Source organism: Struthio camelus, chromosome 5, assembly GCF_040807025.1.
Source record: "Struthio camelus isolate bStrCam1 chromosome 5, bStrCam1.hap1, whole genome shotgun sequence".
Taxonomy (NCBI): domain Eukaryota; kingdom Metazoa; phylum Chordata; class Aves; order Struthioniformes; family Struthionidae; genus Struthio; species Struthio camelus.
The window spans coordinates 23,748,476-23,766,272 of NC_090946.1; the positions used below are offsets into that span (position 1 = coordinate 23,748,476).

General features: G+C 35.5%; 1 protein-coding gene across 20 annotated transcripts in view; it reads right to left on the reverse strand.

Moving 5' to 3' along the window:
• The window catches only part of SBF2 (SET binding factor 2), a 286,083-nt gene that overhangs the window by 48,238 nt on the left and 220,048 nt on the right, over window positions 1-17,797 (reverse strand). For all 20 annotated transcript variants that reach the window (XM_068945065.1, XM_068945055.1, XM_068945054.1 and 17 more), the window contains 9 exons: window positions 14,672-14,934; window positions 12,255-12,427; window positions 11,918-11,991; window positions 11,333-11,528; window positions 10,112-10,239; window positions 7,646-7,821; window positions 6,561-6,706; window positions 2,458-2,656; window positions 137-333 (listed from right to left, as the gene is read on the reverse strand). In XM_068945065.1, the coding sequence (XP_068801166.1) occupies window positions 137-333; window positions 2,458-2,656; window positions 6,561-6,706; window positions 7,646-7,821; window positions 10,112-10,239; window positions 11,333-11,528; window positions 11,918-11,991; window positions 12,255-12,427; window positions 14,672-14,934 (1,552 nt within the window). The remainder of the gene's footprint in view (window positions 1-136; window positions 334-2,457; window positions 2,657-6,560; window positions 6,707-7,645; window positions 7,822-10,111; window positions 10,240-11,332; window positions 11,529-11,917; window positions 11,992-12,254; window positions 12,428-14,671; window positions 14,935-17,797) is intronic.

Genomic DNA, 17,797 nt, shown 5'->3' on the forward strand with positions numbered 1-17,797 from the left:
CTGAATGAATACAATATTAGACAATCATTTACATTCCGAGACTTTTGATACAATCATATCACCGATTTTCTCCACAAAACTAACTATTCCTAAAAAAAAAAATTAATATAAAGAAAGCCCAGCAACATCTGCTCACTTGTAGCATGCGTGTTTTGGGATTTGAACAGGCCAACAACTCCCTTTCCATGAAAGCCTCCAGATCTAAGCAGCAGAGTACTATTTTTAGTGTTTTTCCAACAGACAACTGGTAGGCGATTGTGACGGTAACAGCGAGCAACTCTCTGCAGACTGCTGTCTTGAATAGACTGAGGCACTACCAGAAGCCCAGGATAACTGTGTTGATAAAAGAAGGGGAAAATAAGAACAACAGTTAAAATTGCAGTCAAAATTTCAAATAATGAAAAGATTTCGTTTTTAAAATTACAGGCTGAATATATGTCTAAATTATTTTTCATTTAGCACTTCTCATTTTCTAGTCCAACCCTAGCAAATACATTAGAACTCCAATTTTTAAAATGTTTTAATTAGGATAAACTTGTAAGACTATCCCTTCTAGTCTTCTTCCATTTAAAGTTTTTTTTTATTAGGTAATATTTCTCTGCTCTGTGCTTCTCTTATCTGTCACAAGAATAAAGCCAAGTTTTTGAAAATGACAGAAAACAGAATTTTAAGGCATGTAAATGATACAGGAGTTTTGTTTTAACGCTTGTATACTGAATATGAGAACGACAGGAAAGAATGTTTAGACTGCCTGAAGTATCACAACTAAAACAATAGTTTTTGGTCATAACTGGCTTATGTCAAAATACATTATAATTTGTAGCCAAACCACATGGAACAGTATATTTGAAACAGAGCGTTGGGGTACTTTTTAAAACACCATAATACATTGAGAGATTAGGAACTGCACTGATACAACAGCTTTAAAAATAGAAAATCTACCAGGATAGCAGTTGTGTTTATGTAAGTGAAGGAAGGATTTAAACAATATGAAAGATAATCGTCTATCTCCTAAAAATAATATTCAATTAAAGTTACAATTTCATGTTCAGAAGAAACTAAGAGGAAGAGCTGGGAAAAGTTAGCACTTACTATCCAACTTTGTTCCTATACAACATACACTGCTCTTATAAATTCAGTTCTTTAACTGAACTTTTATTGAACTTCCCTCATACAAAAATCAACGTACGTACCATTTATGGTTTACCTCTTACAGTACAGTAACCAAAATTAACTACTATGTCACTAGACAAGTATTTATATCCTGACATTTGTGATCCACTCAAATACTAATTATCTACTCCAAAGAGGCTATACAATACTGAAAACAGCTTTTGGGGGTGAGGGGAGGGAGGCAGTTATTTATGCAATTTTCAAAATATAACTAAAAATGTAATGATTTAAATGCTTTCCTTTGCATTGTACTCTACGGCGATTGAACAAAAACACTGTTGCTGGTTTGTTGCTCCTGATAAATGAGAAAGCAGACAGGATTTAATATTTTCTTGTGTGCCCTTTTCCAAGAAACAGTGGCAATTTCATTATCCGTAACAAAAACAATGACTAGTCAAAACTGGCTTTAGAGAATGCAAACGCTCTTCTGATATGACTCATGCAGATATGCTTTTGTATTAAACAGCATTTTTGTGGTAGTGGTAGTAAATTACATCAGCTTTCACAACAAAAAAGGAGCTACATGTTTTCCTCAGTAACGTTCATGTGTCACACACAGCATGTGATTTTCAGCACATAACCAACTTCTGAAGTAAGTACTGTAAATATCTGTTGATGATTCCAATTTTGAAATATATTTTTGATTTGAAGTAAATAGTTATATATATCTGTTTCTGAGGCTTGCTATCCTATTTAGGGACAGAATATATTCTATATGCAAATAATTTACATAAATAATTTCCAGTTCCAATAGATTAAGTTACAGAAACTGTAACGGACCGTAATTCAGACCCTAATGCAGCAAGTTCTACCACCTAACTTCAGCCTAATGCAGAAAGCTGAAAAACAGCCTCCTAATTTAGACACCAATGTAGAAAGCCAAGAGAGAAACGCCGTGGAAAGGCAACTGAGAGTACCTAGGTTCGTCTCCCTGAAAGCCCCAAGGGCGCTCTCTTTCCATTGGCTTTAGAGAGGATGTAGGGAGGAAGGCCAGGCTTGCGCCAGCTAGAGCTGCAGGGACAGCTCGGCTCCCTCACCTCTGGCTACCTTCTTTGGCAGTTTTTCCCCATCAGCTGAACACACGTAGAGCCATCGCGTGATAGAAGAGGAATCTCTAAGAGTGGAATACAAATAGCTTGAAGGTCACTGGTTGAACACACTCACACTGAACAAAAATTTTCTCAGAGTAAGTTGCTTAAACGGACACATCAGGTGGAATGCATATTGTGAGAGCTATTACGTCATCTTTTATTGCCAAATACTAAACTGAATTGGTCAACTCACCTCCTGCAAAGTGAATACATCCTGTTCAGTGCAGTTATTCTTAAGTATTCTGTTTTTGAGCGAGAAGAGTTACTACTGATGGTCCCCAGCCCCAAACGTTGATAGTCTCTGAAACAGGCTTTTTCTACTAATTGCTCCATTGTTGATTTCTCTGATGCTTTTAGAGTACCACTTGTGTGCAGTTCACTGTCATCTGAAACTGAAGTTAAAAAACGTTGTGTTTTTGCTACTGACGGGGCCAGCAGTTACACAGAAAGCGATGTTATTTTACTCTTGACAAAATATTAGTTTGTCTTATTGTCAGTGATGAACAAAAGGCACTAATAAATATCGACCAGTTTACAGAAATTATAAGCAACAAAATTCTATTCTAGTCAAAAACTTAAATATATCCCAGATTTACCTACTGCACTTGTGGTTAGCATGGCTGACACCTCTCTCAGACTAAAATCATGGAAAAAATTATCCTGTACCTTCATTTGACCTGAACTGATTGATGGCAGGTAATCTTTCTTTCGACAGCGTATTTATGAAAACTTGTTAAATTCACAACTGCCATACAAAGATGTACACAAGACAGAATAATTAAAATGTGCACATAAATTCACTGAACATGCAGTAGATGGGCCTCATAGTTCTTTTACTTTCTCTTCAAAAGATGTAACAATCTTTTTAAGGCTTAATGCAAATGAAAAATGTCTCTATGTCATAACTTCACAACAGACGACTCTCTTGTTTTCCTAATGCTTCAGTATCGATGTCAAACAGCAGCCTTTTTAGCAGATCAGTCACGTCAGCTGCACTTTCCAGAGCAAAAAATCCCTTCCAACCAGGAGAGATAAAGAACATGTCATAAGTTCAAGCTACACTGAAATTCAAGTCAAGCAAGGTTTTTATACTAAACTTGCCACCTGCCTGCTAATGACACTTTAACTTCAACTATTTCCAAATACTTCTGAGAGCAGATTTACAAATCACAGTGTGTACCACTTACTTGCTTCTACTTTACCTCAAACACTAAAATATATGCCTAGGAAATATTTCTTCCTGAATGAGAGACTAAAGGTATTGAAAAGTATATAAGAATTTAAATTTAAAGCAGGACTTCTAAAATAAAAAATTAAAATTATATTTAAAAATCAAAATTTGGATACAAGTATAATTTTACTGGCATTAGATAACATTCAGAATTTACACGACTAAGAACCGAGGTACCTTTTCCTTTTGTGCATCTTAGCATAAAAGCTAAATGAAAAATGTTATTACCCCTACTGCACATCTAAAAAAAAAAAAAATTATTACCATGTTTGTCATGGTAAGAAAGAAGTTACAAAACTTTTAAAATGATAAAGTTCACTAAAAAAAAGAAAAAATGAGCTGTAAAATATGAGCTACAGAATGAGCTGTAAAAATAATTTTATTTTAAGGAATATAGAAACTTATTATTTAACAGTTTTGAATGGAAAGCAATAATTGGCTTACCTAAGGCAATGGGTATTTTTTAAAATGTGCTTTCGAAATTCATTTCTCTCTCGTGAAAGCAGGTATATTGGTGATCGGAATTTGCAAACCATTTTCCTGTGCATGTAAAAGGCCAGACATGATAGGAGCTCATGCTGGCATCTTTAAGCTGCAGCAGAAGAGGAAGATGCTTTGCTGGCTTAAGTTCAGAATGTATTTTTTCATTTGATTTTGAGAAGAACAGGAGTAAATACTCTATTTCACTGTTCTTGAGGTTCTACTGCTTGTAAAGTGGATTTTACAGAAAGTCTCTAACTTTACAGAACACTCCATTGTGATCATCTACTGCAAAAAGTGTTTGGTAGTGAAGAGATTTGAAACTCTCCGAAAATAAAAAGATGGGGGGGAACTGGAGGGAAAAAGAAGCCAGGTGTTCATTAGCAGCAACCTACAACTGGAGTTCTATGCCCAGCTTTGGAAATCACACTGCAAGGTAAATATGGACAAGCTGAAGGGGATTCAGAGAAGAGCAGTGAGGATGATCAGAAGTCTATCACCATTAATAAGGAAAGACTGAAAGAACTCTATATACTTATTATCAATAAAATAACAGAGATCAGAAGTATTACAGTAGTCTTCAAATACGTTAAACTGCTATCAAAATGGAGGGAATTGTCTCTTCTACATATACACAGTGACAGAATACAAAGTGAAGGATTTAAGTTGCAGCAAGACAATATTTAGGCCTGGACCACATAAAATAGCCTGCTTTTCTTTAGCATTAAGGTTGGTTAAAGCACTAGAATAAATTGCTTAGGGTTGTGGAATCTTTATCTTGAAAGCTTCTAAGAGAAAGTTAGGTAAACAGATTAAGTGTGTTGATCCTGCCTTGGGGCAGACAGATGGAGTAGATGATCTCCCAAAGTCCCTTCCAATCCTATCTTCTTTAATGTTTTTTAATGACTATGCATCACTTGCTGCAGATGGTTCCCCATTTGCTTCATTTTTGGTATAGCTGCACAGTTTCCTAGACTTCAGTTGTTGAGACTTGCAAACAAATACTAATGTACAGCAGTCAATATAAAACAAATTGCTGTCATTAAATGGCAAATTTCCAACGGCTATTTGCATTCAGGTATACCAGAAGCCACTACGGTTGTCAGCAGACTACATAAGAGGTGTCAGGGCAGTGCGGGGAGAAATGCAAGCTGTCAGACTTCAATCACCTTATACAGTCCCAGTCACAACATCTGGAAAGCAATAGGTAGGGAGTCTCACCATTTATGTTTTTATGTTTTTCTTAAGGGAGAAGAAAGTGACTATCACTAATATTTACATAATACCTGCATTCATGGAAGAACGTAGTTGTTTTGTACGTCTGCAGTGCAAACACTCTCAGGATTTAATCACTAGCAAGAGAAGTACAAATACATAGATTGATTGTGCTTGCTCTGTCTGGATGAAGGACACAAATAACCACCCAGAATAAGCACAGCCCTCAGCAGTGCTTCTGATCTGAAGAGTTTGCAATGTCAGAACATATACTAGCTCAGTATTTAAGGAAGAAGCTGGATATTCAATTGAAGAATGCAATTTTTCAGTAGTGTAAAGACATTCAGTATTTCACAATCTTTCCCTTTTCCCTTTTGTCCACCACTTTTATCTGGAATAAAGGAAGAGAATCAGTATTTTTCAGCTTCCCTGGATAGGCCTTCTTCCATCCATTTCAGAGAGCACAGACACAGTGCAGTAGTAGAGTCCGGCTTCAGAGAACTTTTATTTACCTGCACAAAAGTCATTTTGCTCACTGAGCAAATATTCAAAAGCAAAAATTTGGCTTGTTTGATTACTTTGAAAAAATTATTAGCGTTTGACTAACACTTCATTATCTGAAATGCTAAATTGAAAAGAAAAAAAAGAAAATGGTATGACAAAACCGTACCTGCTCATGTACAGGAGAATCTGGTTCCCTCTAGTGGTTTATTATAAATTAGCACTGGTCCAGATAAGGATATACTGACAGCACCACATAGCAGGAAATGAAGTACTTGGAAGAATGTCAAACTCCACACCATCACACCAACTATACAACACTTCCGAATCACTTTCTACTTTCTATGCCAAAATGTGTTCAACTGAAGTTTGGAAAAATGGTATTTTCAGTGAAAAATAGTATTTTTAGTAATAATGACTTCTGCTCCTTTGAGAAATCATTTGTCATTTCCACATCCACAAAACTCTCCCACATTTGCTGCTTCTTGAACCTCACCATTTACCGCTTTCTTGTTATAGACTAATTGCTGATGCCAGACTGTTTAAAGATAAATGAAAGTTACAGTGCGCTTCTGGGCTGTTTTGTCTACACTATGAAGATGTAAAAAATGACAAAAAAATATTGTGTGAATGTAGTTTGATAACTAAAAATCTAGCATTTTCCTTTACCGCTGAATAAGTCAACTTCCTCTTTTGTCCTATAACCCTGGTCATCACAAAAGGAAACACTTAAGTATGTGAAACCTTTCTCACTGCTGTCTGGGCAGACTCTGCAATTTCTTCTTGAAGGCACTACTCATTCAACATATTGGAATGAAAACATCATAGGATAAACTTATCAGCCAAAATGAAAAATATTTTATTATTACCAGAGACATCATCATCTTCATTCCAGCCTAGACGATTCCCTCTTTCTTCCACTATTGTGCCTGTCTTCTTCTTTAATAAATATTGGCGGCCAATTGTCATCTTCCCAGCACGTTTTGCACCTTTCACAATGGTTTTTGAGAAGGTACTATAAATCCACAGCAATAAAAACATTTAGAAAGATGCATGTTCTTCTACCTAATAGCATGTACAGATTTTTATGATGAACATAAAGCATTTCACAATTTTTCATTTACTATCAAGACAGAAAAATCCTAACCTCCAGAAAAATGCATATCTATACTAATTTTTAATTGTCATATTTATTATTTCAGATAACATTTTGAGATAAATTTATGCCTACTGTGTCCGACAGCAATGAATAAACAGTTGTCATCTTTCTCTAGGTATTTGTGTTTTGCTAGCAATGTGACAAGTCTATGAAGTTGACGGAGTGAAGGCAGGAAAGATAAAAAAGTATCTTAAAGTTTTAGGATTCCATGACGAGCTAGGGATTCTACTTCCCTGTGTCAACAATGCCATAATCCACAGAGGATCATGGGCGTTACCATTCTGGCAGACACTAAGGATCCACTTAGTTTAGTAAAAATTACTGTATAACATAAACTTCAAAAAAAGACCCAAAGCTGAAACTCTAGATTAAAGAACACTAGAACAACTGTACAGACTGTTCTATAAGTAAAACGTATTCCAACCTGCATTAGGATATTAACCTATAGCATAATATACAAGAAAGTTGTTTTTATGTTGGCAGAGTGTGCATAGCTAAAGACATTATTTATATTAATGTATGTGTTTTAAGATGTAATGAGATACTTGATCAAATTTTCCATGGCCAGAAGTTTAGATAAAAAATATATTTTTACACCAAATCCACATATATTTCATACTTAACCTATCTTTTATTTGGTAAATATAAAAAAGCTGCAGTACAGTAATCAGTTATTTCTACTTTCCTGAAGATTGCTTAAATCATCTGCAGTTCTGCAAGGCTATCAGACTGTTCAATGTATTTGACTAACAGTAAATAAGAACATCAGTAATAAAAGAAGAAAAATGACTATACCGGAATGAAGTATTCTTTTCTTTTTGTTTTGGTAAAATTATCTGTGGTGCTGTTTGCCCAGCCGCAAATGCAAAAGCACTGAAGATAGACTGAGGATAGCGGAACTTCATTAGCTGTTTCTTAAATATTTCCACTACTTCAGGACTTACTTCTTCATCAAATGCTACCTTAATTAACTGTATATAAAAGATATGACCTGTTAGAGTCTGAAAATATCAGTATTTTTAGAATTCAATGAATTAAAAGATGTTAAAATATATTGATAAAAGTATCATGCAGTACGATGCATACTGGAAAATATAAGTATATGTACATATATCTTACTGATTATAAGGGATACTTATTTAACTCATTAATTATTGATTTATATTGTACATTTATATTCTTATACTAAGTTATTTCGACTATGAAGCATCTGGAATTCTCACAATATCAAGCACAAAATATTTTGGGTAAATCCAAGTGGTAGTGCTGGCGCTAAGATGTCTACGTTAGTTAAAATACTAGCCACATGGGATAACTTGGCTGGAAACATTCTGTCAGCTCTGTCCATACAGTGGAAAACAAAGGTTGGTAATATACTTCAAAGACTCTCATCAAATCAACAATTTCAGCATTCGTAAGTCACAACCATTATTCTTCCATTACTTATTCCCATTTCTCTCTCGCCTTACAAAAGTCCAGAAAACTGCTACTAGTAAAGCATACAGTGAAATCTGATGCTGGAAAAGGAACTAACCTTGCGCTATTCAACAGTGACCTATCTAACCCATTAAAATGCTCTTTATCAAGTTTTATAATGTTTTTGAAAAATCCCATGATCCTCAGCCAGAAGAATGACGGTCAGCTCGTAGGGAAAAAATACAATAAAACAAAAAAGAGAGAGAAAATGGGGAATCCATAAGAGGTCCAAAAAGAACTATCTGAATGAGGAAAAAGCAAGCAAACAAACAAATAAATATCCTAGAGGTTTATTTTTGTGTGCCTAGATACCTTTGAAGTCTTTCATTTGCTATCCATAAGGTAGATTTCATCACTGGTTTTCTATTTCACTGGCTTTAGTAATTTCTTTCCAGAGACTAACAATTCTGTTTTTCTAGGACCTCCTTGAAAGGAGGTTTTGAATCTTTGACCGTTACACTGATACAAAGTTATGAAGACATTATAATAGCACAGCTGTAGCCAAAACCCTTTGAAAGTCATAATTAATAAACAGAGAGGAGGGGCTATTTGATACAGTATTGAACTCTAGCTGTTACAAAGGGAACAGAAAGTAAACTGTTTGCTGATTGTTTTTGTTTTTATAACCTCATACAAAACTATGCTAAACAAAAGCAGAGATGATGTCTGACTCGAATCCAGCACTAGAAACACTGATCTGTGTCTGCGTTTAGCACATCATTGAAACATGCTAGCTATTCTGGTAAAAAGATCTTTAAAAAATAAGAGTCCTCATCAAGTCCTCCCAAAAGTCCAAAAGAGTAACTTTCTTCAGATTGTTTTAAATAAAATATCTGATTTGTATTACTAATATTATGCTTTTGAACAGGATATTGAAGGATAATAGAGTTAAATAATATCTATTATGTAAAGAACTAGTAAAATACTGATGACCTACTTCATTAGCAGCTTTGAAATGTTAAAGACTTACTGTTCTGAATGAAAATATACTTCCTCTAAGGTCAATCAAACAAGGAAAATATTTTATATCTTAAGCACCGCTGCCTACTCCTAGCCTAGAATTATACAATTCTTTGTCTTCAGCTTTCCATGTCTTGGGGTTTGACCACAGATTAGATCAGCACCAAGAAGAAACATCTAGGAAAGAGTTCAGATTCCTATGTCTTAGAAGTCTATCTCTGCCAATTGTCCTGTAGCACATGCTTCTGCTGAACACATGGAGGAGGATCCTAATGACAGCAAAATACCAGGATCTGTGCAGAAGTCAGGGCATTTCATTCTGAGGCTCGCTGGTTCTTCCTATTGGTGGCGACCCTAAAGATTCCTGAAAGTGCAGCTTCTATTTGAAATGCAGTATGAGGGATGACTTTCTGCCATGGATTTTTCCAGAAAGTTGGTAAAGTGGGAAGTGTTGACAAACAATATTTATAGCTTTTTCATTCCATATTCATTCTATATAGTTGGAGGAGAGAGAATGCATGTTTCCACTGGCCTGCCTGGGCCTCTGCTTCCTCACATGAAGAGATTTTGGACCCAAAGATAGCTTTTTATTGGATCTAAAATAGAAGGGTGAGGAAAGGAGCAAAATAAATCAAAATTTGAAAATGGTACACCTTCTGTGAACAACAGCAGGGCCAAAAAAACTCAGTGGTGCCTATGACAGCATTCTCCATTGACTCCACAGGTGGGAAACTGAACTCCTCACAAGTATCAGGAGAAAGCGCTGCTCATAAGTATTTTGAGCTGACTGTAATATCACATACATTTTACAAAACTTCTTTTTACCTGAAAGGTAGCTGAAGTAATCTGCAGTCCCTCCTGCATACTTTGTTGCAGCTGGTTCTGTATAGTGATCTTCTTCTCCTTTGTAACAGATGCAATAGGAAAGCTTCGGATCACCGTCTGTTCTCCAACTATGGGCCACAGATTGTTTTTATAGATACTTGTTAGATCACTGAGTCAGATCTATTTAGGTCACACTGTACTTTGAATAGACAGGAATGAGCTCTTCTACACAGTGGAACTGCACCCCCAAAATCCAGGTTAGTAGAGGTCCAAGAATCAGTTTCAAACTTATTCATTCTGCAGGTTGCATTATGTATATGTATGCTTACGCATATGTATATGTATGCTTATAAATAAGGAATAATATACCCTAATTGCTTTACATGTGACCATGAACTCTCCAAGATAACCTTATATTTCAGAGTGACAATTTAATCTGCTTACAAATGGCAGCTGTCAAAATATGCAAACTTTCATGCAAACATTCAGAATAGCTATAAATTCCATTATATAGTAAAACAATATGCAATTTATTAATAATCATCTTACGGAGAATGCTAGTAGATGAATGTTTCTCATTTAACACATTTACAGTGGCTGAAAAAAGTGTTTAATGAAAAGCTAGAGGTAGCAGAAGTTGCAGATCTCACAGAATTCGTATGTTCCCTCTTAGCAGTGAAGCAGCTTATTGTTGCTCTGCGAAGCAACATTATTAAATTAACTTGACAGATGGAACTGAGGTATAGAGATACTAATTATTTTGTCCATTTGAAACAGAAAAGCTACGGAAATGACTGGAATATTATTCAGGAATGTCCTTATTTTCTTTCTCCGAGTTTAGGTGGTCCACAAGAGCCCATAATACCATATGACAGCCTACTGAACTATTTCCCCTAAGACAAGTGCATATTTTGATTTTATATTATGCAAGTAATTGAGGACAGCTTTCTAAATATCTACCACTACACAGGAACAAACATTTAAAACCTAATGCTTCCAATGAAGAAATGAACTCTAGTCAAGTTAAAATGTAAAAACAAAATCATTGTCATATGTAGTGATAAAAACCCTATATGAAGAGATTATCCTTGCGTGATGAACACGAAAAATTATACTGTGATGTATATGCACTTTGATGTTGATGCTTAAGTAAATGGATTGGTCAGTTCAGAGCCCTGCCTATCTGAAGGATCACAGTTACCAGTGTTTAATTTTTCTTACCCAACTGATCATGAGGAGTGCCTTTAAATATAATTCTGTAGGTGGTAAGGAACAAAGCTCCTTCAGCAGGGAGGATGTGAGGACCCCCAAGCAATCCTCCTGTTGCTTCCTCTCTGCCATCAGGATCCAGTAGTACACGGAGACCTTCACAAACAAATTCTTCTCCAGGCAGTAAAGTTGGTCGTAGAATCTTGGGCTGATGCAAAAAAATTGAAGTGCAAGTGTAATGGGGATACCAGTGTTATACCTCAGTCTAGTCATAGTATTTGGCATAAAAAGCTTCAAAACAAAATTGTTATGAGACTGATTCCAGAGAAAGGAGATGGAGTTTGGATTTAACTAAGAGAAATGGGTCTCAGAAAACAGGGGGGATGCAATATCTTGTTTATGTTCAGAGGTTTGGCTCTAATAGTTTCATAAGGTCATATTTCATGAGACCAAAGCCAAACAGTCTATTTATCACTGGTGGAAACTTTCTTTCGGTGTTTTGATGTTTCCTCTTAACTTGAGAGGAGGAAAAAAGGATGACTAAATTGCATGATTCTAATACTTGTAAACAGTACAAACATGTTTCATAATACTTGCCTTCTGTATTGGTGGAAGCCTTCTACTCTCACGATGGACAGCCTCCAGGGTCTCTATGTGCATTGCTACAATGCCTGGAAATCAGTAATACCGTAAATGAAGTCACACAAAACATGAAAGAGAATCTGCAATCTAATCAGAACTCTGATGTTCTGAAATTCTGAAATTGAATGGGTAAGAGAATAGTTATTTGAAATACAAGAGCAATTACAGCCTAGAAAAGAAAACTAACCTTTCAAATCCATTGAAAGTAACTGAAACTAAAAAATGTATTTTCCTCACTAGAAAAGAGGAAAAAAGAAAGACTACAAATGCACATTTTTGGCACAATTCTTACCTGGTATCATACAATGAAGACCCTTGATGTGATCCTGTGTAACTCCACTCTCTGTGCAAACCTTGTCGATAAATCTGGTGATGAACCGCACAACTGCATTTGCAACATCGTTGTTCTCGGAATCCTCAAATCCACTTTCAGTGTCATAACTCTCTGCAACACTGCCTGCAATACTGTGGACATACATAAAAGAAATTTCAAGTGTAAAAAATTCACCTGGTGAAGCACTTGCTGAAAGCACATGCAGGTATCATGATTACACTGCATTCTCACTATTACTAACACATTATCAAAATAACTTCCTTGGAGTGAACTGCATGTCTTTTATTCACAGAGTCAAGCAGATTATTTGCACCTCGTGAAAAACAAATACTCTATTATGTACAGAAAAGTACATTAAATGAATATTATGGTTGAATGTAAAAAAGCTAGAAAGACCAGAAGAAAAGTTGCTTGTGCGAATGGATATAAACGCAAGCAAATCAGGCGGAGATGTAATTTGAGCATCTCAAAATGCCTCCCATAATAACAATGTTCAGGGCCAGATTCATACACTGTAACATATACCTCAATCCAAGCCCTTCCTAATGCCTAAGATGAGAGGTGTTTAGTCAGTAGAAGTAGCCACCACAGGGAGACAAAAACTGATACCCTATTTTTCACTTGATGTCAGCATCTTCATATTATGTCCTACCATCTAATCAGCTGGGCGATTTAACTGACCATAGGTCACACGAAGACAATAAATATGGAGGGAGGAAGACTTGCCATGGGATTTGCTGGATTTGCATTCTAGGGAATTTATCAGCTCTCTACTGCTCCTGTCTCTTTAGTAACTTAGCATTTGTCTCATTGGTTTAACCTTCCTGCTTTTCATGACTACAGTACCTTTCTTCCTTGCAGTTATAGTACAGAAACTGTCATTTTAGGCATGCTATGAATATGATTACTTGATTTTAGGTTGATGAAGGATTTTTTTCAGGTTGTAGCAAATCTAACAGAGGCATTTTTGGGCTGCTGCTTTCTTTCTCATATCCTACATCTGTCTTCAACAATTTACAGTACTAGATTAAGAATTCTTACTGCACCAATAAAATTTTCAGGTCCTCTTAAATGGTGGTAAATTATCTTGCTTGGAATAGATGGAGGCATTACCCAAGAAGCTGCATGAAGAAAAAATTTAAACACTTGGCATAACCATTCTAAGAAATTCAAAAGAAAAAGGCAAGCAAGGGTAAACAAAAGTAACACGACTTGAACTTTCTATGTCGAAGCTCTTTAGCAGTGACACAAATTCTTTAGAGCTACAACTGAGCTTTTCTTGTTTTGTTATCAACCTGCCAGCAACTTGACAGAAGGTTTCATGCACTTGAATATTTTTGTTTAAAAACAATGCCCAAGGGACAAAAACATCAAGAATTACCTAAATATTACGACTAAAATATGAGACAATGATATGCAGAAACTATAACTACTAGTTTTTCAGCCTTTGGATCACTCTAGGGTTCTTGTCTATGATAAAGCTTGTATTTTACTATCTAGTTATTACATGGCACTATTTGAAAAGGCTTACTATATTTATAATTACCCTTCAAAAGTGGTTTCCTTGCTTGTGGCATTTTACAAAGAGAAGTGGAGATACTCATTAATATTTATCCAATAAGTCATCAATGTAAGGTAACTGCTAACTTCGTAAACCGACATACAATCTCCACTGCCATTAGACAATCAATCTACATTATTACTACGGAAAGTATTAGGCTGTCTTATCCTGCTCTTAATGAAGTTGATAAGAGCTTTGTTAACTCAAGACTAAGTACACGTGCTAACAAAGAGGTCTGTGTGAAAGTTTTCACTGTTTTAGTTAGATTATTAGAAAAAAAAGATAAGAAAAAAAAGATCGTAAGAGTAGAAATGTGATGTAAATACATTTTAGAATATTTTAAGTATTCCTTTTCACCAATGGCCACTCTTGAGCCAAAAGCTTGCTGCAGCTTAAAATCTGAATACTACTTCTAGAGAGTACAACTCTGATTATGCTGCTGGCAAAGATGACCTTAAGGTGCTAAAGAAAACACACATTTTCCCAGTGCTTTACTCCAGACGAAACTTTAACATATAAGAGGAATCATGTTAGATTTCCAGTCTCCTTCACTAATGAACTCAAAAAGAAGATACTCTAATAATCTGGTATGTAGAGATAGTCCTAAAAATTAAAAATTTTAAGCTATTAAAAATGATCAGATTTCAAAAGCTATTGTTTCTTCTATATTAGGAAGTTTACTAACAAATAACAAAATTTAAAGGTTTTATTTCTTGTTTAAGTTTTGAAATGAAAGTTTTCAATAATATAGTATTTTTAGTGGAAAAACAGAGTGGTCCATCTTAACTGATTACCACTGAACTTGTTTACGCACCTGTTTGTGACAATACTGTTGCTTCCACTCTCCCAGTCACCAGTAGCTGAGGTTCTCAATAATTTGTTCTTACTTGTATCCAGTGGTACTAGCAGGTAGACCATGAGGTTAGCAAAATGAATTGCCTGACTGAAAACTGTACTTTCCTCATTCTGTACTAGCTCCTGTTGAGTTTGTTTAGTAAGAGTTGGCCATAAACGCAACTGCTCAGCAGCTAGGTCCATTGCTGTCTTATCCTGGTCTGGACCTACACAATTTTTCTCCTAGAAAACATATAAAGAAATAAACATTTATATAACTATTATAAAGTTATAATTAAAAAAAATAACGGTTAGTCAAAAGTGTTGAACTCTCAATTTAATTATTTAAAAAGAAAAAGCAGATAGCTACATTCCAGAGGGTTTAAGGACAGCATGATTGTAGTTAACCTAGCATTGAAGGTGCTTTACTGAAATACGCTAGTAGCATGATGTGGACAGACTTAACAAGGAGATAATTTTTTTAAGATCTTTTTTATGCAATACTATCTTCAGTTTTTCTTCAGAATGGTTTACTGATTTCAGCATGGCTGCTCTCCTTAGTTTATCCACTTATTTCACGTAATAACAAGCATAAATTAGTTTGAGAAATAACATGCAGTGATTGCTTGATGCAGATGATATGCTCCACATTCCTAGAATATTCAGGTGAGGTATGCATTTATATAAATAGTTTCCACATCAGCTGAAGCACTCATGTTTTTGCACGTTGGATTCTAGCATTCGCCTGGTGTAAAACTAAGTAGGTGGGGCATGCAGTCAAACTGCATCATAGCCTACGGGAAACAGAATAAAGGAATCTGGCAGCTGATATTAGTAACCTAACACCTCATATTAGTAACCTAACACCATATTAAGTTCAATTAATTTTTCATATCATTACTCATGTACAGGTTAAAGTTGAAGCTTCCTTGTAATTCCCACTATCCCTCACATTTTTCCCTAAACGGTGTTGAACTGGAAGGGGCTCTGGGTGCACGGTCCTTTTGCCTTCCTCGCTGATACGCTTGACATGCCTTTTCAGTTCTTCATTCTGACTATGTTTGCAGGAATCCCTCTCTCCCTTTTACTTCCTCTCATCCCAATGCTGTATGTTTTTGGGTAGCATATCACTTTTCAGTCACATATCTGACAATGGTATTTTCATGCAAGAAGAGAGATTACAGATTGCTCTTTGCTGTGTATATGAGCTTCTTGAAAAAGTCTTCTTTTAGCATGTTCTGAGACTTCCCATAATACTTTCACGTTTGAATTAGACATATACCTTCCTACCATGGAGACCATTTGTGTTCTGGAAAATCTGTTCAATTTTAACAAAGGAGACTGAATGCCAATCAACAGAAAAGCCTAAGGTTTAAAGATAGTCTAACACTGGACGCTACAACTGCTCCTAGCTTAGGCTGTTGGTATAACAGAATTGTTACTAGCTTATAACATTGGTATATGATAAATTACCACCTCAGGAAAAAAAGATATGCCACTGTGTGGAAAATCATACATAAAGTGTTCTAAAAAAATAATATAAGGGCAACATCACATTCTAATGCCTTGCAGGTAAGTCTGAAGTTTTGATATTTTTAGTGTTATTTTATACTGACAAAAATCAGTAAATGAATACTGAAGTAGAATTTCTTTTTACTGTTCTGCTAAGCATATATGTGCCCTAAAAAGTCTTTAAACGAATAAACTGTGCATTAGCTCCTTCTGTATTTCTCTAAGTTGACCTCTTTATCAAAAATAAATGATATAGCAATATTTGAGTTTTCACTTGTTTAAAAAATGCAAGATTTTTTTGGAGCATATTGTTATAAAGTAATTATCTGCAAATAATAGACTATCATCAGCTCTACTTTGTTAAGGTAAGTTTATGTTCTCAGCGGATTGTTCACTGTAAACAGAGAAGTGAGTCTAAAAATGTATCTAATTTGTGGGCTAGCTACTTCTTGTACGCTTATCTATGATCTGTATGTTAAAGATCTGGATGTGGCTACATCCAGTCACAAACAGCATAATCAAATCAAAATAGGCCAAGATAATCAGAGTAAGTAAGTGCCAGAGTTTATCACTGTAACTTAATGAAGATTCAACACACGCGCAGTTTGAAATAACGTCTCCAAAACTTACTATAAGGAAGTTACGGATTTGCTACCTACACTTATTGAACGCTGGACAAAAACGTTAACTTAGATATTTAAAAAATGCATGGTAGAATTCTTGAAAACATTGTTGTTTTCCTGCTTAGTAAAATCTCTTTTTAATTCCAAATAATATTTTCATAGTAACTAATTCAACGATATTTTTCTTCAGAAAAAGAAATGCAAATTTTTGAAATTGAAGTTGATACTGTAGAAGTGAAATACTTATTTTCACAGGACAATATATATATTTCTTGGATCATGGACAAAATTCTTACTGATTGAGATTTACAAGCATTGTATATTTGCAACACCATATACCTGTAGTAGATCCATATTATTCTTCATACGTTGCTTCCTTTGACTTGGACATAAATTTATAATGAAGATTTATATGAATATTTGAATATTCATATGAATATATTTATATGAATATCTCTTTAATATGGGAAAAGTGAGAGAAAATATGTAAAATTGGAAAAGCCACAATGTAGCAATGACTTAGGTGGCATTTAATATTAATAAGCTGGTTAATATTCAAGGATCGCTTCCTCCTGGCTCAAGAATGGTGTATCCCAAGGAGCAAGAAGTCGAGCAAAGGGGCCAGGAGACCTGCATGGATGAGTAAGGAACTCCTGGCAAAACTCCAACAGAAGAAGGAGATGTACAGGAGGTGGAAGCAGGGACAGGGACATATGAACATAGGGACGTTGTCAGAGTATGCAGAAATGCGACGAGGAAGGCCAAGGCCCGTTTGGAATTAAATGCGGCAAGGGATGTCAAGGACAACAAAAAGGGACTCTTCAAATACACCATTAACAAAAGGAAAACCAGGGAAAATGCGGGCCCACTACTGAATGGGGCAGGAACCCTGGCAACAGAGGACATAGAGAAGGCAGAGGTACTGAATGCCTTCTTTGCTTCAGTCTTTACTGCCAAGGCCAGCCCTCAGG